General features: G+C 41.2%; 3 protein-coding genes and 1 pseudogene across 7 annotated transcripts in view; 2 read left to right on the top strand and 2 right to left on the bottom strand.

Annotated features, from left to right (window-relative positions):
* LOC113665508 (calcineurin-binding protein cabin-1) overlaps positions 1-10,394 on the top strand; it is a 34,451-nt gene extending 24,057 nt beyond the window's left edge. For 2 of the 3 annotated variants that reach the window (XM_089190615.1, XM_089190616.1), the window contains 11 exons: positions 215-392; positions 694-1,811; positions 1,964-2,077; positions 2,486-2,520; positions 6,895-7,023; positions 7,169-7,211; positions 7,311-7,367; positions 7,955-8,038; positions 8,318-8,368; positions 9,237-9,344; positions 9,602-10,394. In XM_089190615.1, the coding sequence (XP_089046741.1) occupies positions 215-392; positions 694-1,811; positions 1,964-2,077; positions 2,486-2,520; positions 6,895-7,023; positions 7,169-7,211; positions 7,311-7,367; positions 7,955-8,038; positions 8,318-8,368; positions 9,237-9,344; positions 9,602-10,174 (2,490 nt within the window). In that variant the 3' untranslated portion in view covers positions 10,175-10,394. Of the gene's footprint in view, positions 1-214; positions 393-693; positions 1,812-1,963; positions 2,078-2,485; positions 2,533-6,894; positions 7,024-7,168; positions 7,212-7,310; positions 7,368-7,954; positions 8,039-8,317; positions 8,369-9,236; positions 9,345-9,601 lie in introns of all 3 variants that reach the window. The other variant, XR_016182003.1, reaches the window with a different exon arrangement.
* Positions 2,672-6,740, bottom strand: LOC149036062 (uncharacterized). Its single transcript, XM_089190624.1, has 2 exons — positions 6,550-6,740; positions 2,672-4,416 (listed from the first exon to the last, which is right to left on the bottom strand). The coding sequence occupies exons 1-2, from the start codon at positions 6,599-6,601 to the stop codon at positions 2,795-2,797; spliced, it is 1,674 nt and encodes a 557-aa protein (XP_089046750.1). The 5' UTR covers positions 6,602-6,740; the 3' UTR covers positions 2,672-2,794.
* Positions 4,966-6,411, top strand: LOC149036063 (uncharacterized; annotated as a pseudogene).
* Positions 10,395-10,490: 96 nt separating the features above from the next.
* On the bottom strand, positions 10,491-21,285 carry LOC113665487 (uncharacterized). Of its 3 annotated transcripts, none has more exons than XM_027181186.2 (14): positions 21,050-21,285; positions 20,665-20,947; positions 19,688-19,857; positions 17,786-17,959; positions 16,796-17,121; positions 15,492-15,771; positions 14,878-15,101; positions 14,063-14,331; positions 13,800-13,870; positions 13,540-13,589; positions 12,958-13,320; positions 12,407-12,680; positions 11,638-11,914; positions 10,491-11,225 (listed from the first exon to the last, which is right to left on the bottom strand). In XM_027181186.2, exons 2-14 carry the CDS (start codon positions 20,841-20,843, stop codon positions 11,162-11,164), a joined length of 2,721 nt encoding a protein of 906 aa, XP_027036987.2. In that variant the 5' UTR covers positions 20,844-20,947; positions 21,050-21,285; the 3' UTR covers positions 10,491-11,161. The 3 variants fall into 3 exon arrangements, with proteins under 3 accessions (XP_027036987.2, XP_027036988.2, XP_089046744.1); XM_027181187.2 differs by having other exon boundaries at positions 20,665-20,909; XM_089190618.1 differs by lacking the exon at positions 21,050-21,285 and having other exon boundaries at positions 20,581-20,694.
* Positions 21,286-21,295: the final 10 nt, after the last annotated feature.

The raw sequence follows: 21,295 nt of genomic DNA, 5'->3' as shown, positions 1-21,295 counted from the left end.
GTCTCTGTCGATAAAGGCCTGTATTTGAGTAGAAACCAATTATCTCCCTGACAATCTGCTGGGCCAGGGGAGAGGAGAGGGGAGGAGAGAGAGAGCTGCAATTGTTTGACATCAAGTAAGATTATCAATGTCTTTAGAAACCGAACAATGTAATTTGTATCATGGGGAGATTTTAACCAAGCCTATAATCCATTCTCCTTCTAAAATCTTGCAGATTTATTTCCGCATCCATGTGTCAGTTCTTAAACTTCTCTTTGACAAGTTCCCGGATGTTGACGTTGGTGTCCTTGAAGATCATCTTCAGAGAGCGTCTAAGGGGCCCTTTTATCACGCGGAGTTTGACACTGATATCGGACCGGGGAACGTCTACAGGACCGAGTCCACTACATCAGGTTTGTGTCATGCACCCGCTAAATTTAAGACAAAGTTTTGGAAGGAATTGTTTGAGCCTGGAAGCATTGAATGCGAGTATCCTTTGGCAGTAAAATTTGAATTAGCGCTGCTCCTACTTCGAGAAAATCGGTTTTGCATTAAATGAAATCTTTGAAACTTTGTGATGAGAAAAAAGTCGTTTCTTTGATGAAACGAGGCTCAGCGTGGAGCTAAAGGATAACTTCCAAAAATGCCTAAGGGCTCAGGAAACATGGGGCAATAACCTACTTGTCTCTGAACTCTTTTGTTGTCGTGTCGTAGAATCTTTGTCAAGTAGCGTTTTCGAAGACACTAAGCAAAGCGAGCCAAAGTCCTCTGAGGCAAGTGGTGTAGCCAATTCTGTAATTTCTCCTGAGCCCCGACAAGGTGAAGACTTCAATCCGCCTCAAGCAGAGGGTAACATTGCAGAAGAACATAAAATCGCCACTCGGGAGGTTTCCGCCGCGGAAGCCCCTACAGTCTCAACAAACAAAGTTGAGGCAGGTTCGCAAAGTGAACAATCCTTGGACCCGACGCCGATGGAAGTTGACTTGAGTAATGAACCGAGCAGGTTTACACCTGCAGAGGAGACCGCGGATAGTTCCCAGACCCCTTTAGAAGTTAGTTCTAATGAGCAGCGCGAGGGCTTGGAAACAAAACAAGCTTTTCAAGCCTCGGAAAAAAATGATTCTAAGCATGCTGATCAATGTGCCAAGGGTGAGGAAGAAATGGAAAGTTCCAAAGATACCGAGCTATCTTTAGCTGGCTCAGATGTAATTGGTGATGGGAAAACTGTTGAAGAGTTAAATGCGGAAGAAGGTGTAGGGGAAACGGGTATGGAAGTTGAGCATGCCGGGGAACAGGAATCGGTCACGTGCTTGGAAAACAAACTCAAGGATGAAGAAGAAAATGTTAAGAGTCTCGATAAACTGGAGGAAAGCTCTGCTGACCAGGAAACTCAAGAAGCAGTTGAGTCCACTCTAAATTTCGAAGATACAGAAATCAAAACGGATAAAGAGATTACGTCGAATGAAGACACTGAGGTCAACAGTAACCCAGAAAAGATGGAGACTGAGGATATTCCTACTCATGGTACAGAAAATGTTGAAATGACGGAAAATACCAGTGCAATTTTATCAACATCGCCTGATGAACCAGTGACAGAGACGCCTCCTGCTGTCTCTGTGACACCGACTACTGACCCCGCTGGAGTTTCCGCTTCTAGCGTGACACCGATGGAGAACACGAAGCCGCCATTGACAGAGGAACAGCAGGCAAAGAAGAGAGAACTCATGGATCTCTGTATTCGTGCTCTTGAGTATTGTCTTCGGCGGTTTTCTCAGCATCACAAGTCGCGCTATCGCCTGGCTTATGTTTACTACTACTCTTCTGAGCATAAGGTAACGCAACATTTTGTCTTGTTGTCTCTTCGAAATTCGCACTGTTGGCTGGCGTAGGTTTTACGAGTCTTCCTTAAACATAAAAAAGACGCAATAATTTCTGGTTTTTTAATCATTACATTGCATTAAAGTAGTCATTGTGTTCCTGGTAGGAAACCAGTGTCTGTCGTGATTTACTGTTAGGCAGCAATACAAGACAGTGCAAGACGTTTCCCTTCCCGCCTCAAGGACTTTTCAACGAGAAAAGCAAAACAAACCTGTTCTCGGTAAGGAGTTTGAGTTGCTTACAGTAATCTTTATGGTACTGATTTATTATTTTGTCACTTTCTGTCCGGTAATTTAACGAAAACATTAAATCAAGCGAGGCTGCTGACAATTTTTAGTGGAGGGTTTTCTTGTAAAAGACACTAATTTCTGCTTTCAAAAGGATCGTAAACTATTTGTGTTTGATTTTTAATTATTTCATTTACTTTTGAAAACTGCAGAAACGAAGTCATAGTCGTATACATGTCATCCCTGTCTTAAAAGTTTTGAGCATCCCCTCTACAAAATAATCCCATAAACGCTTGCGCGGTGACTCTCGTTCCCAGACTTTCACTCTTTTCCAAAGTGAGCTCACACGGCAGGTAAAATATATTAAAGACTGGTTTTTTGTTTGTTTTTTTTTCTAACAGGCCTTTTGGAGAATTCCAGAAGAAGATATAGACAGGTATTGAAATAGGTCACCGTTTAAAATATATAATAATGTAAAATATATAATAATGTGATAACGTCTAAGATGTTTGATTCGAATGACGCTTTTTAACGTTCAATTATTTAGTCACTTGATCAGCAGGGATTTGCTAAAGCAAAGGCATAGAAAAAACCAGGAAAGATTTATTACTCGACGTTTCGGGGTCATCGTGACTCCATTATCAAGAGACTAGTTTAAAAACATGCAAATAAGGAAAGGTACAAGAATAGCATAAATTAGAATGAACGGCTTAAACAAACACCTTTGCACGGATGGAATCCGTTTGCACGTTCAGTGTTGGCTTACGCATGCGAATATACAACATTTCATTAACAAGGCAATCAAATTTGCCGTTACATTTCGCGATGACGTTGAATTGCTCGATCAAGCGTTCAGGTATTTCACTATTGTGCTGGAGGTGGTAGTGTTTGTAGATAGAAGATGATTTCTTTTTGTGCCCTTCTACGCGATCGTGTAAGTGACCACGAGTATAGCCCACATACCCTGCATCACACAGGTTACATTTAAATTCATAAACGATACATTGTTGGTTAACAATAGGGGGCTTAATTTCGCGTTGCTTAAGCTGTTGATCGAGCTTAGGGCTAACGAACACTGGTTGGACAGTCACGCTTAACTTCGAGCTTAGACTGTTCAGTTGTTGTTTAACATGATTAGCTGACGATTGGTCCTTGAAGGGTAACACTAATCTCACAATCTCCGATGGTACGTCTGGTGATGGACAGGGCTCTGCAGATGAAATCCTTCTCTCAACGAACCGCTTGATTGTAGTTTCAACCAGTGGCTTTGGGTATTTCAAGTTATGAAAAACCCTTCTAAGGCGGTCACATTCCTCGGAGAAGAAAGACCAGTTAGAAGATAATCGATAAGCGCGATCCACCATGGTGTTAACTAGGCTGCGCTTGTACTTAATGTCAACATGACTCTGGAAATGCAGAAGGAGACCGGTGTTGGTTCTTTTGATGTAGACCTTGCTCTCAATCTTTGGTGCACGGTTAAGCAGTTCAGTTCCTAGAAAGGGAAGGGATCCTTCCCGTTCGACTTCCATGGTAAACCGGAGGGAGGGATGGGTAGAGTTAAGGGTGTCTAGAAACTGGCCAGCGGTCACCCTATCAGGCATTACGGTCAGGGTGTCATCGACGTACCTCCGGTAATAGCGCGGAAGTTGACCGTGTTGTTCGAGGTTTTCCTCAATCGAGCACATGAAGACGTTAGCCAGCAACGGTCCAAGGGGAGAACCCATAGCGACTCCATCTGTCTGCTCATATAAAGCACCGTCAAACTGGAAAAGCTGGTTTTTCGTAGCTGCTCGGAGGAGGTCGATTAGGTCCGCTTTAGAGATGTTCAAGCTGTGCGTCTCGTTGAACCAATCCTGGGCAAAGGCTTTTTCAGCTAAGATCTGTATTGTTTCCTCCAAGGGTACATTTGTAAACAATGAGGTGACGTCATAGGAAACTAAAATTTCGCCGCTCTTGATCTCGAAGCCTCGTACTTCATCAGCAAAGCGGAATGTGTCTGTCACTGTATATTGGTTGCACGACAGGGGTTTCAATTTGTCGTCAAGCCATTTCGCTAGCGAGTAATTGTAGGTGTTAGTAGCAGAGAGTATTGGCCGCACGGCCAACTGTTCTTTATGTGTCTTCGGCAAGCCATACAAGTGTGCGAGTCTGGACCCTTTCGGGCGGAGAGCGTCAGCAATGGATTTCGGTAGAATCTTTCGAACGAGAGTTTCCAGCTCCCTTTCTTTCTGAAGGAGAGGGTGGTAATACTTAGGAGGTCGTCCTCTGGTTCTCGGTCTCTCCGAGTCGACGAATCGGAATTTGCTGGTATCGTTTATTGACGCTTCGGATAGTAGGCGAAGATATTCTGATTTATCCATAACAACAACACCAGACCCTTTATCCGGTTTTGTGACAACAATGTCATTGCGTTTTTTCAGATCTACAATAGCTTGCAAGAGGGCTTTAGGAGGTTTTGGGCTACTCCTATTAATATACTCTAGCGCAACAGATCGTAAGGTTGCGGCTGCTAGTTCGCGTAAATTCTCGTTTGGTAGATGCCGTTCAAGGTTCCAGTATGCTTTCTCGAAGCTTGCCTTGATCTCAACTGGAGACACTCTTTGCGGGATCGCAAATTTCAGGCCACGGCAGAAATTTGCGATCCCGCAAAGAGTGTCTCCAGTTGAGATCAAGGCAAGCTTCGAGAAAGCATACTGGAACCTTGAACGGCATCTACCAAACGAGAATTTACGCGAACTAGCAGCCGCAACCTTACGATCTGTTGCGCTAGAGTATATTAATAGGAGTAGCCCAAAACCTCCTAAAGCCCTCTTGCAAGCTATTGTAGATCTGAAAAAACGCAATGACATTGTTGTCACAAAACCGGATAAAGGGTCTGGTGTTGTTGTTATGGATAAATCAGAATATCTTCGCCTACTATCCGAAGCGTCAATAAACGATACCAGCAAATTCCGATTCGTCGACTCGGAGAGACCGAGAACCAGAGGACGACCTCCTAAGTATTACCACCCTCTCCTTCAGAAAGAAAGGGAGCTGGAAACTCTCGTTCGAAAGATTCTACCGAAATCCATTGCTGACGCTCTCCGCCCGAAAGGGTCCAGACTCGCACACTTGTATGGCTTGCCGAAGACACATAAAGAACAGTTGGCCGTGCGGCCAATACTCTCTGCTACTAACACCTACAATTACTCGCTAGCGAAATGGCTTGACGACAAATTGAAACCCCTGTCGTGCAACCAATATACAGTGACAGACACATTCCGCTTTGCTGATGAAGTACGAGGCTTCGAGATCAAGAGCGGCGAAATTTTAGTTTCCTATGACGTCACCTCATTGTTTACAAATGTACCCTTGGAGGAAACAATACAGATCTTAGCTGAAAAAGCCTTTGCCCAGGATTGGTTCAACGAGACGCACAGCTTGAACATCTCTAAAGCGGACCTAATCGACCTCCTCCGAGCAGCTACGAAAAACCAGCTTTTCCAGTTTGACGGTGCTTTATATGAGCAGACAGATGGAGTCGCTATGGGTTCTCCCCTTGGACCGTTGCTGGCTAACGTCTTCATGTGCTCGATTGAGGAAAACCTCGAACAACACGGTCAACTTCCGCGCTATTACCGGAGGTACGTCGATGACACCCTGACCGTAATGCCTGATAGGGTGACCGCTGGCCAGTTTCTAGACACCCTTAACTCTACCCATCCCTCCCTCCGGTTTACCATGGAAGTCGAACGGGAAGGATCCCTTCCCTTTCTAGGAACTGAACTGCTTAACCGTGCACCAAAGATTGAGAGCAAGGTCTACATCAAAAGAACCAACACCGGTCTCCTTCTGCATTTCCAGAGTCATGTTGACATTAAGTACAAGCGCAGCCTAGTTAACACCATGGTGGATCGCGCTTATCGATTATCTTCTAACTGGTCTTTCTTCTCCGAGGAATGTGACCGCCTTAGAAGGGTTTTTCATAACTTGAAATACCCAAAGCCACTGGTTGAAACTACAATCAAGCGGTTCGTTGAGAGAAGGATTTCATCTGCAGAGCCCTGTCCATCACCAGACGTACCATCGGAGATTGTGAGATTAGTGTTACCCTTCAAGGACCAATCGTCAGCTAATCATGTTAAACAACAACTGAACAGTCTAAGCTCGAAGTTAAGCGTGACTGTCCAACCAGTGTTCGTTAGCCCTAAGCTCGATCAACAGCTTAAGCAACGCGAAATTAAGCCCCCTATTGTTAACCAACAATGTATCGTTTATGAATTTAAATGTAACCTGTGTGATGCAGGGTATGTGGGCTATACTCGTGGTCACTTACACGATCGCGTAGAAGGGCACAAAAAGAAATCATCTTCTATCTACAAACACTACCACCTCCAGCACAATAGTGAAATACCTGAACGCTTGATCGAGCAATTCAACGTCATCGCGAAATGTAACGGCAAATTTGATTGCCTTGTTAATGAAATGTTGTATATTCGCATGCGTAAGCCAACACTGAACGTGCAAACGGATTCCATCCGTGCAAAGGTGTTTGTTTAAGCCGTTCATTCTAATTTATGCTATTCTTGTACCTTTCCTTATTTGCATGTTTTTAAACTAGTCTCTTGATAATGGAGTCACGATGACCCCGAAACGTCGAGTAATAAATCTTTCCTGGTTTTTTCAATTATTTAGTCATTTATTTATTTTTCTACACATTCTTTGTCTCAGTGGTGTCGGTTCGGAGACCCATCTCTTTGACCCCTGTTTGAATCTTTTGGTCTCCTGGATGTTATTTCTTTTCATTCTAACCAATGATATTTTACTGCAGGCCGGGATGTTTTTGCACACACACCTATAAGTCAGTAGCTTTGATGCTGGAAGTTCTCCGCGAGTTAAACGAGTGGGACACGTTGTTACTCATTCAGGCTCTTCTTTATCGAACACCGGAGGCGGGCAAGTAAGTCGCGGAAACTGTTGATAAATGCTCGCATCTAAAATTTTTGGTTGGAAATTTCGTATTAGAAGCTACCTGAAGGTTTCCTGTGGATGGTGTTTTTCAGCCTGACTAACCTCAGCATCGTTTCTCTTTTAATTTTGGTCAGGAAATACTTGAGGGACAATGAAAGGAACTATTTGGCCAGGAAGGTGATAAATATTCCAGTTCATTCCAATGGATTTAAGATGTCCTATGCATTCGTTTCGTATCTTTGGGTAGAATATTCATATCTTAAGTTTGCTTTTCAGGCATTTGAGTATTCTCTGGAAATAATGAAAGTGAGAGTTTCCAAGCAGGACCCTAAGGTATGACGTGGGAAATGAGAACACGTACCGTAATTAGGGTTTCTAAAAATAACTCAAAACGAATTACCTTAAGAGTAAGGCCGATACAGGTCTCTGACCTCATTCTCTCCTGTGCACTATATTTCATATTGCTGACAGAGAGCTTTTATAGGGTCGCTATTGTTGTAAAAGCTTCCTCAAGGAGGCAGAGGAGACAAATTTTAAAGGAATCTCCATCCCTAATTCGCTTTCAATAAGTGAGTTTCTTTGTTACTTTTCACCGGTCAGAACGTCAGAAAAGAACTTCCCGGCACTTATGTCATTTGTGCTTTTGCCCTTTTTCCGGAGGAGTACGAAGACGATGTGCCTCGCTCGATACTTTTGGAAATTTTTATTCAGTTCTATCTCAGAAATTTGCATCCACATCATCACATCATGTCCCTCTATTTTGAGTTTGTTGTGTAAAGAAACAGAGAAACTGGATTCAGTATAATCCCAGCTTAGACTACTTAAACTTGGAAGAAGTTCATTGTGTTAAAACCCGGCTCTTTTTGTAAGGAAATGCTGGTTTCAGCTAATTTATTTCTTTGTTATTTCTGGCTACGAAGGTTGAGGTCTCGTTACTTTCCCAACTGGTTATGGATGCATACGAGTGCTGGAAAACTGGACAAAGATACGAGGCCCATGTCAAGGTACGAAGTTACCAGTTTCTTAACAGACTGTTGTGATAAGTCAGTGGGCAAGTTGAACACCTAGTTGGTTTTTAGCTATAATTTGGTAAAGATAGGTGAAACGCTGTAGCATATTTTCATAAGCTGAAGTCTGTAGTGCTAGCCCTTCGTTGGAACAAACGCCAATGCAGTCAGTATTTTTGACCTAGGTTAACCATTCTTGCGGCTCTTTTCTTCACTATTCTTGCGTACGTTGGCATCAAATTGTCTCAGTTGATTTGTATTGTTTGCGTTACCCAGGCGACAGAGGGTTTACTGACACAGGCCTTTGAGATGTTCACGGCTTCCCAGGTGAGTTTCTTCTGACTCCGCGTTACTCTGTCAACGTCTACGTTTCCAAGAGTGATCAGTATCCATATTCCTTTTACAATTTCAACATGTCATTGATATGATGATTAATGAGAATTAAGAAAATTATCAATAGTGTGAAACTTTTGGGTACATGCGTAATTTTCGGGATCCGCCAACAGAGTACTTTATGGCCGGTCGTCAGGAAAGAGAATCAGCTTACAGTTCATAAAGTGAAAATGTCAACAAGTCACATCCATCCTTTGTAAATTATATCGACCTCTCCTCCCTTCCACTGCCTATGTCTCTCATAAGTCTCAGATGTTTGCTCTTGTCCGTGCAGACTGTTCGTAGTCTGTGTTTTTACAAAATCAGGGATTGCTATTCGAGCTTAGAAGATAATCTAGTTGCGATTAATCTAAGGAGAATATTTTCCCTATTATAATACTCAAGTTATTATCAGGGTTACTGCATTTTCTTGTAGTTTCGTCTTCAGAAACATCAAAACTTCGCGCGGTAGCCATTTTGAGAATTGGCGCTTCTCCTTCCGCGGGTTGAGTGTAACGAAATATGACATAATCCTAGACTAATAAGAGCATGCGCATCTCTTGACTTGAGAAATTCAACTATCTCGTTAGATAGTCCGAAGTGTGTTGCACCTTTGCTACAATTTTTAGCCCGCGTGGCAGGTGCGGGCAAGAACGCAAGTAACACACGTGAAAGAGTGCACACACGCGTGGGACGAAGAAGTCGCGCGCGTGTGACTCCTTGCTTGCGCGTGCCGATCTAAATCACACACCCCTGGTTAATTTGAGTACCTCCCACGCAGGTTACTATTTTAAAATTGATGCACGAATTTTCTTGACCACAGTCGGCTTCAGGAGAGTCGCTTAAACTTGGTCAGGACACACCAGCAGACTCCCCAACGTCTCTGTTGGATCAGGCTTTGAAGTACTGTCAACAGCTCGTCAAGCCACAGGTAATCTTGCACGTCATGTCTTCCCTTAAACGGCGTGAAACTGATAAGTTGTAATGTCCAAGTTTCACTGACGTTACCACGATTCTCCAGTTTTCCTCCCCCCCCACTCTCACAGTGCCACTCTCCACTATTGAGCATACTGTAAACAGGTAACGGCAAGTTGCCATGGGAACCAAACAAGTTCCAGCAACAGGCCTAAAAAACAAACTGCTCACTTAACATAGCACCCTCTTAATTTGGAATATCTTTTTTACCAGACTTCCTCGGCCAATACGTCAGTTTCACATCAAACAAAAGGATCTTCGGGAACCGACACAGGTAACGATCAAACTTCGGGCTCCGACACCGATGTTGTATCAACTGCTTTAGAGCAGACCTTTTCACCTCCGATACCACATCAAAAAGAAAATAATACTTCAGTAACTTCCCCAGTAGGAGATCCTATTCAAGCCTCCGAAACTGTCGTGCCAGACTTGCAAGCAGATGTTGCTATCGAGGGGAAAACGACAGATAATACACTGACTCGTTCCGAAGATGTTCCGATGATAGCCGACCTGATACCATCGTCTGAAGCTCCGATCACGGAGGGCGTGCAACGAGACTCTGATAGCGTAACTCTTGAGAGTGAAAATGAAAAAAATAGAGATACAATTGAGAAAAATTCAAACTCTGCCACTGCGGATAGTATTTCACTACGGGAGATTAACGCTAGCGCATCAGACGACCCCCGGATTACTAGTTTGCCCGCGCAAGCTGGCACACCTGCAGCACCCGTTAATCCGGGAGGTGTTGATATCACCGAAGTTAGTGATGTTCCATCAAGCACTTAGCGACCGCACAGATGTATCGATCACATAAAAGTGTACACTGTGTTGTGCAAAAAGATATCATCGTGTTATGATAAGTACGTCCACATTGCTAGTAATGAAACTTATAACCTAAAAAGTATAAAGAAAACAGCGCCATTACCAAATGAGGTTTCTTGGCTAAAACAAGGCCAAATTGTCCCTCGTAAGAATTCTAGGGAATACAATTTTTTTACAAGGTAAAGGAAAGGAAAAGAAAGGAAACTTTCAACATGAAGGAAATGTTGAGAAATCCGGGTTACACTGCATTAATCCCTTTATTTCTACACGGCAACTGAAATAAAGATGTATTTTTCTTTAATAGAAACATATGCCCGTTTAAAAATATGACATCTCTTGTGGCTAGGGTTTTTTAATATTACAAAAAAAAAGAGAGACTCGAGAAATATGCCTCAACTGCACCATACCTATATAACAAAACTTAAATACTTTACGCCTTATAACATGAATAAAACCATTAAAAAAATTCTGCCTAGTTCTTATCCTTGAATTTCAATTGACAACCTAGCAAACCGTAACAAAGAAATTATTTTCTCCGCGTCATCATCATTTTCTTTTTCTATTTTTCATTTTAAAACGTCTTCTAAATTCTCAAGCCAGATATTCTGGTCTGTTACATTTTTATTAGAAAATACCGGAATTTATACAAACAGTACACCTACGAAGAAAATTCTCCTTTCACCGGCAAAAAATCAATTTTTTGGACAACGTGCTTTAAAATTACGATGTGTAAAAAGATACAACTTGTCGGACAAGTGCATGTTAAAGTTGAAGTTAAAATTAAGTAGGATAAAAGTATGGTTATGTTTAAATCCTATCAAAACTACTTAGTCTAAATCCGTGCAGTGTCCACTCAAGGGGCTTTACTTAAACTCATGGCAAACGGACGAACAGATACATAAAAGATATTCTCTGCTTCTTTTCGACGTAGCAAAATGTGAGTTACATGCTTTAACGGTTTTTGGCCAGCTTCTCCAACAATCGACTAACCAGAGCCGTCCATCCTGTTTGATGGCTGTGAAGAACGCAATGTAACGTTTCAATCAACAGAACATGGACAGGAGTGGTATATAAAAAGTCTTAAGTTGGGAAATATAAGGAGGAAACCAGTTTCTTGAGTCAATCTGTCTTCCAACAAAGAGATAACTCATAAATAAAGTTAACATGACGTTTGACGAGAGTCGACTGATACAGAGTTGGCGTGAATACTCCCGACCTTTGTGCCATAATTGTCGAGTTCTGTCCTACTTAGCGAGGAAAAAATCAAACGAGGGCACAAACCTGTACCACTTCAGTCTTCTAAGCTTTCTTGGAAGAATGATCTAGTTTGGCAGCTCCACGAACGAACGTGAAATTTATGAGCCAGGGTAGAACTAGCCTTCTCAGTCTGGGCATCTTAACACAGTACCCTTAATTTCACGACTTACCTAGCTCCGCATCCTCGTCCCGTCTCAGGATGAAAGTACTCGTAAAACAGCACCAAATTATTCCAAAACACATCATAGGTGTACCTGTCATCGTCACCATGACACGGCCGCCGTCCTTGTTCATTTGGCAAAAACAGAGACACAACACGTCGACAGAGCTCAAGGGCTACGTCACGTAAGCGCATCAGGTTTCCCGACCGGGTGGGGCATTCAATCATGAATTTGTCACCATAGAAATAGTCGTAACGTTCCAGAGCCTCAATTAGTAGATAGTTCACTGAAAAACAAGGAAATTTGTACCAGGGAAGAAAATCAGAAGTGCACTCTCTTCTTTGGCACAATAACGTCGTTAGAAGTTGTGCGTAGAATGGAAGTGGTCTACCACCTGAGTGAGTGCTATTTGAGTTTGAATTTCTGCGTTCAATAAAACATTGATTCGCATTAATCGCGCTAACTTGGAGAGTTAACTTGCTCCGTCTTTTCAGGGACTAGAAGTCATGGAAAATTATGCAAACGTTTACTGAAGGTGAGCGATCTACGAGATTCACCATGCGCGCTTGACGATTGGCACTCAGAGATTTAAGGCAATTTCTTAGAAAGAAAAACTGTGACTAATTTTGGGCAGCAAGGCGCGAAAATGCGCCGAGCGGGATGCAAAGTGCATTGCTGAGGATCACCTTAAACTACCTATTAGTAACTCTCCCGTTGACAAGCCTATTTGACCAATCTCACTAGAGTGGTGTTGGGCATAAGTTTACTCAGTACTTACTACAAACCCAGATGGGTCCTCGCCAGTTGCTGTTCCCACCAAACATGAATGTGTCCGATTCTCCTGGCACATACTGCACGCTGTAAACTTCACCGCTTAGTTCTAATTTAAATGGGTTCTTCTCGTGAAACTTGGACAGGGAACGGATGCCAAAAGGGGACAGGAATTCATCTTCGTCTAACATGTAGCTGAGTACACGGTGCAGCTGATCCTTGGTGGGTATAGCAAGTAAATGGTGATATTGGCTCTCACCATCCCCATCCATGTACGACACCTACAAAAAGAAAAGTGCGACAAGGTTTTCAAGACCCTGAAGTTTCCGAGCACTGCAAAACATACAACGCGAAATTTCGCACCACTTTGGTTTTCTTTGTCCTCTTCCGACCGCGGATGAAAAAATGAGTCTCGCTCAAAAAGGGGCATCACGATAGGTTACTCGATTTTACCTTTCTTTTCATATAGTAAAAACAGAACAAGTGTGTGGACACCGATGTTTTCTTCTACTTTCCTGGAGCACTGATTCACTACTCGGTGTCTAGCAGGTCACTAACCTGAGAAGCAAGGTCTGGTCGGTTCTTCATGAACCACTCGAGTCGTTTTCTAAATCCAGGAAGTTTTTCCATGTATTCGTCATCAAGCACAAGGCAAGCCATCAAAGGAACGAGGCCGACCATGCTGCGCACGCGCAATGGTAAAGAACACGTCTCGGTAGTGAGATGATCGTAATAAAATCCATCGACTGGATCCCATAACCCAACACCGTCAGACATTTCATTTATGGCGTCTGAAATTTGCGTGAAGTGCTCGAAAAACTTAGATGCCATGTCTTCATAGGTGTCGTCTTTCATTGAGAGATCCAGAGCGATGTTCAACATTATAACACAGTAGAAAGCCATCCACGCGGTGCCGTCAGCCTAAGGTGAGGATAAGAAACAGAAAGTCACCAGAATCGTCCATGAAAGTTTAAACGGACGCAACTGTAAATTAAATTGCCACTGTTTACGTCAACATTGTTTTTCCTAGGCGAAGCAAATATGAGAGACTTCAGAGCGTCATTTTACATCGACATTCTCGCTTACTAAGACAGGAGGAGACCTGAATGAAAGAAATGACAAAAAGAAAAACAACCGTACCTGCAAGAGATTTGCGTGAATAGGCAAATCCTTTGACCGATCAAATATTCCTTAAAAAGAAATTGCAAGACGTTAATATCCATTAATAACAAGGTGGAAAGAGCGAAGATTTTCCTAACTTCCAATGATGTGATAATAGCAGATGTGACATACATTTTCAATACTATCATTTACAGGAATGGAAAGTATTAACTAAGTGGATTGACAGTTAGCCGTGCTTGGAACGCATTCAAGAGTTCGCATTACTCAAGATTGCTCACCAATGTTATCAAGTCCAAGGAAACCACCACCAAATATGTTCTTTCCTGAGGGATCCTTTCTGTTCACCCACCTGTTAACAAGTAAGGAATAGAAAAATTCTCTGATCAGGAGAAGTGCTGCACTCTTCGTCTTACAACCGTGTAAACTTTAACTTATTAAACAAAGTTGACAAGTGCAGCAGCTCTCTTCGCACGGAATGAATTTTCTCTCTACATGCGATGATTTTTAAGAGTGCAACTAGTTAAATGTAACGTTCTCTTACCACGTGAAGTTTATGAGCAGTTTCTGGAAACATCGAGCTAAAAATTCGTCGTCCCTTGCTCCTTTACGGCCCGTCATCTTGTAAACCATGAGACATGCAAGTGCATGAACCGGGGGGTTCACATCCCCCAGGGCAAACTCATAGGCTGGGAGCTGACCGTTGGGGGCCATGTACCACTCCCGGAGGAACAAAAGTAACTGGTCTTTGGCAAACTGTGAATCGATTTTGCTGAACGCCAGCATGTGGAATGCTAGGTCCCATGTGGCATACTTAAAAAAAAGAGTTGTTCGAAGAAACGGTTAGTCACTAATAACAGTCACATTTAAAGATCTGGAAACTAGTGGCTTGGTTTGATTAAGGGAACGTGTTTCGCATAGTCTTAGTTTGATGAAGTCGGTTTTTTTTTTTACGAGTCACTGTAAGAGACTGACTCAGGGCCCATAACCTATGTCCTGTAAGCGAATCAAAACGCAACGTACGCAATATAAAACCATGTGAAGAGGACCATAAAAGCATGGAAACCGATTTCTTAACAACCACATCCAGATTTTTGGAAGGAGCACACCCTCATTCATCGACACTTCCTGAGATCAGAGCAGTGTTTCAAACGTAGGGAAAAATTGAGTCGGGAAACGGTGAAGCCGAAATTGTCGCACCGATTTTCACCCAAATCTAATGTAACTTTGTCCCTTCCCTTCCTGTCTTGAATCAACCTGGCCCGATCAGTTATCTTCTGGTCTCCAACGATGGTGTCATGATCTCATAGTGCCACCTTAAATTGGAAAAAAAAAAACGTTCATAATTGTTCGACTCACCCATGGATACTCCCACTTGTCTGGCATGGAAACAACATCTCTGTTGAATAGCTGGGCCCATTCTGCCTCTGAGTTCCTTCCTTTGAGTCTGTCCCTCGGTGGAGCCGGCGTCTCCGGGTCTCCTTTTAACCAGTCTTGAATTATGTAATGGTAAAACTGTTTGCTCCACAGCAGACCAGCGTACGACTGTCGAGAAACTTGGGTTTCCTCGTCAGTTAACCCATCTAATGAATGACAATTTGTCAGAGGGTAAGGATGAAAAGCCTGCATGTGTGTACCACGATGGAGGAGGGTTTTGTTTGCTAAACTGAGTAGGACTTTCCTAAGCTTACTGTGCAATAAGATTACAACCAACTAACTAATTATAGCAAATTATTTCATAATTGTCAATCGAGGATTTCCGAAAAAATGGTCTAAAAAAGAACCACTTAGAATATCAGAGTTGCTCAAGGTTCCGATCAGAATTTCAGCATCATGACTTGTACCTACTTTAGATATTCTCTCACAAACACCCCCCCCCACGCCCACCCCCGCCCCGAACCGGCCCATTAGCAAGTTGCTTATCTTCACACACAACCAAAATTTATTTTACCTCCGCCTAGAAAAAAACTCACCAGGTATTGCGATATTATAGAACTCGTCTGCTTCTTTGATTCGTTTCTGCATCACGGCTCCAAAATTCCTCTCAGCGAATGGATCTGATACAATCTCGTCGTCAGCCATCAGGCGGCACCTTAAGACACGTTCCTCGTCGGCAGGAACAACAAGAACGTAATAAGGAGCTACTTTTGTGCCTTTTTTCTTTACGTTTACTGCATCTTTTTCGCCATTAATGATGTAACGGTGAAAGGCATCCTTTGTAAAGGTTGTATAGTTTTCTAAATTAAACAGACGCTACAAACAGGATGAAAATAGTAAGTCAGTCATTCCATCTGATAAATCAAATAACACTGAACAGACCTGGGGTGCTTACGCATTTACTTGAAAAATTCACGATGGAAAATCAAAGGGTTCACGTTAATCCATTTCGAACACTTATTTTTATTATTCACCTCTGTAAACTTTTGATATTCTAATTGTTTTTGCAGAACAGATTTCTTTAACTGTATATAGTAAGCAGTAAGCACGTGAAATTCAGTGGCTTAGTGAATTGCGTACTGCTCTATGGATCATGCCGTCTGGGTGTGAACCTTGGTTAGGTCCTCGTATTATTTTCTTGGGCAAGACACTTTTTTCTCACTGTACCCCTCTCCACCCAGGAGTATAAATGGGTACCAGCAGGATGTCCAAGAAGCCTGACAAAATGTTTGGGGAGGAGGAGGTTGGGGTTACTTGAGATCGAGTAGCATTCCATCGCAGAAGAGTAACATACTTCTTGTCTATTCATGCCCAAGAAACTGGAAATGAGCTCCCACAGTTATGGGCCAAGTAACATCAAAGACTTGACCAAGAAGAGCTAGTGCTGCCTACTTCCTTAAATGATCCATCCAATTAATAAGGGGGCACAATTAAGCTGGGAGTTGTAAATCATGGAAATTGTACGTAGAGTGATTCAGTAGACTTTAAGGATAGCCCTACTCTTGACATGAAACCTTTGAAGTCCAATACGAGTTTCTAATTGATCAAGATTTTCAATCCAGGAGATACCTCAATTCAAAGGACCCAAATTTGCTCCAGAGTGCTAAAATGCTCTAGTAACTTTTGTACCTTTTTAAGTTACAACCTGTTAGGAAACCTGTATTCAGGGAACACTTCTTAAGGTCATAGGGGTGCCCTCTGAATGGATTGTCTTCTGTTCTTGCTTATTTGAAACTCATTTAGGGTTTAAATTTTTATGAAAATCCCTCTACCTTGCTCTAACATTGAGCTTATACCTAAGTAACAATCGGCCCAGTCTGAAATAAATTGGTTAACATACCGCTGTGTTTGTTTCATTCTCAGTGAAGAGCAATTCTGGAATCTCACTTTCAGAGTTCACATCAAAAACAAATGTGTACTTTCCCAAGGTTTCATGAGAGCATGTCACTGTGTTGGGAGCAGTTTGTTTCATATTTGCCTTGCGAGTGCATCCTTCATGTTTGCAACCCCAGATCCATGTGTTCCTGAACCACAATGTTGGTAAAATGTGAATTCGTGCTGTGTCTGGACCTCGGTTTGCTACAGTTATTTTGATGAGGATGTCATTGGGTGTGTTCTTTGCATATTCTGCAGTAATATCCCAGTAGCGACTTTCGTTAAATACACCTTGAAGAAATTTAGACACATATTCAAATCAGATCGAGCTACTGTCTTATAAGAAGACAAGACATTTAGATTAATATTTCAACAGCCCAAATAATGTAGTTCAGCACAGCAAATAAACCAAGATTGTGATTTAATTAGAAAGCAAAGCACCTGTAAGGTTCAACTGATACTTCAGCATATAGCAGGTACCTTTTGATCCACCCTGTGACATCTACCAATACTGAGGTATCATTTTCATTTGATTAGATTCATTCATTTTATTTGATGGTTTCACATAAGATGAACAGATATTTTGTGAGTTACATAGTATTTTACCAAGCCCCTTAGGGGTGAGGAAAAAATACAAGCAATGAGTAAAATGTGAAACTGTATTATATGTTAAACCAATGAATGAGGGATTTATGTCTCCACTGTCATTTCATTTTCTGGTATTTTGGCTTCTAGCCTTTTCAATGCATGTAGAGTCTATCTGAGCATAGTACTGATCAAATATGGCCTGAGTGAAAGATGAAAAAAACACAAGCCAAATCGTTGAAATAATAAGCAAACATAAAACATTCAGAGGCAATTCCATGGAGCACAACAATGCAAATTGAAAACATTGGAATTTGAAACAAGACTCCTCAAATTATTACTTCACTGTTTCAGATTGTCTTTCCCTTACCAGTATCAGTGAGTTCAAACTCAGGTTCTTGTCGTGATCTGTTTTGATTTTCATGCACGATCCAGCCATAGGGATATTCATTCTGAGGGTATTTATACAAAGCCTTCATGTAGGAATGAGTTGGAGTGGAGTCAAGATAGTAATAGCACTCCTTCACATCTTCCCCATGGTTACCTGGCAAATATGCATAACATAAGATCAGTTCATCAGTATATGACCTTGTTTTCTTTACTATGCCCTGCCCCAAAATAAGCTCAGCATGTGAGAGCAAAGATATTAACAATTTACATCCTAACTCCCCATACTATGCTCTATACATTTCCTAAGGCACTGACAAGGAGAATTTGTTTCACAATCAAGAGCTTTTTTAGTTGGTGATTACTTCCTTAATTCTAGTGACTTTGATGCATGATTCAGGGGTAATATTGTGAGAGGAAATTAAATGCTTGTCACTCTCAGGGAGACAATGGGTTAATGAGTGCCACCCCAAAATAAATGCCACATTTAGGAAACAGATGCTTGATTAAGGAAAATGACTAACTCATGTATAGGGTACAACTCTGTCTTGAACAGTGTTGGAAACTTAATTTCTTCCAGAAACAAGGTTTTCAGTCCAAAGCACCATTTTTGATAGCTTTCTTCTTTTACATCTGATTTGTGATCTTGGATCATGAAGGAGACAGTCATTGTGAGATTTCTTGAAACAAAGAGCCAGCCAGTGCAGATTGCAAGTCAACCCAAAGGATTGCAGTTTTAAATATGTTCTGTGTTCTACCTTTAACATTTCCTTGTTATCACTTTTTGCAAAAAAGAAAACTTTTCAGTAAGCACCATTCTTAAATGGTGCTGTTCCTATTCACATTATTAAAGGTAATAATGTGATTTTGAGTGTAATTTGGTGTCAGTAAGCATGGGTAAATTTTTTAAGGACAACAAAATTGCTTGAGCCTGTACAGCAAGTGCAATTTATAGTCTTTGAGAAATTTACAAGTGTTTTTGTACACCAAATTGCAAGAAAAGTTGTGTTATTACTTGTTAATATTGTACACGGAAAAACAGCACAGAGAGTCATGACAGATGAAATTTTGAAAGTGTACCCATGCTACTTGTAATTTGCACTTGTGTGACAATTTTGCACTTGTGTTACATAAGAATGCATTCATTTTCAGCCAATCAGAAGCACATAATTTCTTCATGTATATTATCATTTTAATAGGATACAAGAAAAAAATTCTCAGTTCTGATTGGTTAAGATAAATGCAGTTTTCAGGTAACTCAAAGCAGAAGAGGGTCAATTCAGTGTAAAGAAGTAACAAACCAGACTGAACAGTTTCTTGAACTTTTTGGCTGGACTTTGAACTTTTTAGCTGGACTTTGAAGTTTTTTGTGCCTTAAAGATGTGAAAATATCATTGCATATTATTGTTTTGATTGTACATGGTTGTTTTGACCAAACACACAATGTCACTTGCAGGGTTTGAATAAATCATTTTTGCACTTGATGTGCACACTTTGCTTCTGCATAATTATGATAAGCTATCTCATATTTTTTCATGTATATTATTAATGTGTAATCACATGATTTTTCTCAAGCAATTTGGAATTGATAAGCACTTGTAAATTTTTTCAAATACCACAAATTGCACTCACCCTACTGGCTTGTGCAATTTTCTTAGTCTTTGAAAAAATTTACTTGTGCCTATTTATTCCAAATTGCACTTGAATCATGTGATTACTTATACTAACACTGAATTATTGAGCTACATGTACAAGTGCAGAAACACCAAGCTGTATGCCCTTGACTGATGCTGTCTGATCCCTCTAAGGGTGCCTTAAGTTATCATCAAAATAAATTTTTGCAACACCTTGAATTCATGAATTATAGGTCCAGTGTTCAACTAACCTTCAGTTCCTGTCAAGCCAAAAAGCCTCTCTTTGAGAATAGGATCCCTTTCATTCCAGAGAGCCAAACCAAAACACAGTCTACATTGTCTGTCAGTTATTCCCAGGAGGCCATCTTCACCCCAGCGATAGACTCGAGATCGTGCATGGTCATGAGAAAAGTAGTCCCAGCTGTAAAAACAACATTTTTTTGCTCAAAAACAAAAACTCAAAAATATGCTTGTTACCTGTTTTCCCTTTTATTAACTAACTTAACTTTGCCAATTAGTTTCAAACTTCCTTCATACCTTAAAATTTTTTATTACAAAGCAATAAACAAAGATGACAGGCAATATAGTGGTGTTGGTTGGAACACAACAGATATTTTTAGGGAAAATTTTGCCCTAAAGGAAAATAAATTTTTCATAAGTTCTAACTGGAAAACATCCACAAAGCTCAAAAATTGAACTGACTCCCAGACAAAACTGGGTTCTTTAAATTGTCTGTCTTTTTTGGTTCAGTGCTGGTGCATTCAACCAGCACATGAAAGATGGTCAGCCAGCATTTAGGTAAAAACGAAAGTGACACGTAAGTAAAAGTATTTTTAATATACCGGTTGTCACAATCGTCACAAATGTGAAACAAAGCAAACGAATAATTCTTCCTTTCTCCCTAAATCGTTGTTGAACGGCGGCCAAGAATTTTGATTAAAAATAAACAATGCAAATTTACGGTTGTTTACAAAAAATATTACCATCACAATTACGCGGGTACAAAGCTCTCCATTCAATAAAAAATATTACCACCACGATTATGAGAATGCAAAGCTTTCCATATCAAAAACCAGGTTGAAATGGATTTGTTACGTAACGCAATTACACAAAGCACAAACAACAAATGTTTTCACAGTCTTACATTCTTGTCAGGTATAAAGACCGCGCTTACTTAACCTCATGATTACTTGTATATCATCTTAACATCGATCGAATGAACTCTTACCAAGCTCCATCGAATGAATAATCTTCCCTCACTGTTCCCCATTGCCTCTCTGACAGATAGGGGCCCCATCGCTTCCAGTTTTTCTCCCTATCAGAATCCTCCTCCAGTCTTTTGGTTTCGGCCAGTTTATGCTCGATCACAATAGTTGCTTGGCGCTTGAGCTTCTTGGATTTAAACATGTTACCTTGGAATTATACGCTTCTATCCAAACCTGTTTAAGTTCCAGAGATTACAAAACCTTGCACCTGCAGAACAGCCAGAGGTGCTGATGATTTCACGACGGCTGTGATTAGGGGGAAATCAAAGGCGTCAACTAGAATAAGGCAGCAATTATTCAATCATAAAATATGCAAATAAAGTAATGTTTACCCTAAAATCCACCGACCTTATTTGCCAGAAAGTCACGAAATCTCTCGGTCTGTTCCCACTCCTAATTTCATCTACGCTAATTCCTCACGTGAAAATTATTTCTAACACGCTATTCTAAATAAAAGAAAAAATAAACCTTGCATCAATACTATAAGGACAATAAAGGAATCGATCAATGCTGTTCACGCGATCGAGAAGAATCTATCCCAAAATACTCGCCAAGCAAACCAAGCAAAAACTCGCGCGAAGTACTGAGAAGACC

The sequence above is a fragment of the Pocillopora damicornis genome, chromosome 12 (genome assembly GCF_964200805.1).
Source record: "Pocillopora damicornis chromosome 12, jaPocDami1.2, whole genome shotgun sequence".
In the NCBI taxonomy this organism is placed as follows: Eukaryota; Metazoa; Cnidaria; class Anthozoa; order Scleractinia; family Pocilloporidae; genus Pocillopora; species Pocillopora damicornis.
This window is presented reverse-complemented; position numbering and strand designations above follow the sequence as displayed.

Excerpts from the sequence above, each read along its gene's own strand:
- LOC149036062 (XM_089190624.1), bottom strand. The coding sequence starts at position 6,601 with ATGGAATCCGTTTGCACGTTCAGTGTTGGCTTACGCATGCGAATATAC. Across the intron at positions 4,417-6,549 it reads ACGCATGCGAATATACAACA|TATCCGAAGCGTCAATAAAC; the intron begins TTTCATTAACAA and ends ATCTTCGCCTAC.
- LOC113665487 (XM_027181186.2), bottom strand. The coding sequence starts at position 20,843 with ATGTTTAAATCCAAGAAGCTCAAGCGCCAAGCAACTATTGTGATCGAG. Across the intron at positions 17,122-17,785 it reads GTTTGAACTCACTGATACTG|GTGTATTTAACGAAAGTCGC; the intron begins GTAAGGGAAAGA and ends AATTTCTTCAAG. Across the intron at positions 15,102-15,491 it reads CTATAATATCGCAATACCTG|ATGGGTTAACTGACGAGGAA; the intron begins GTGAGTTTTTTT and ends GTCATTCATTAG.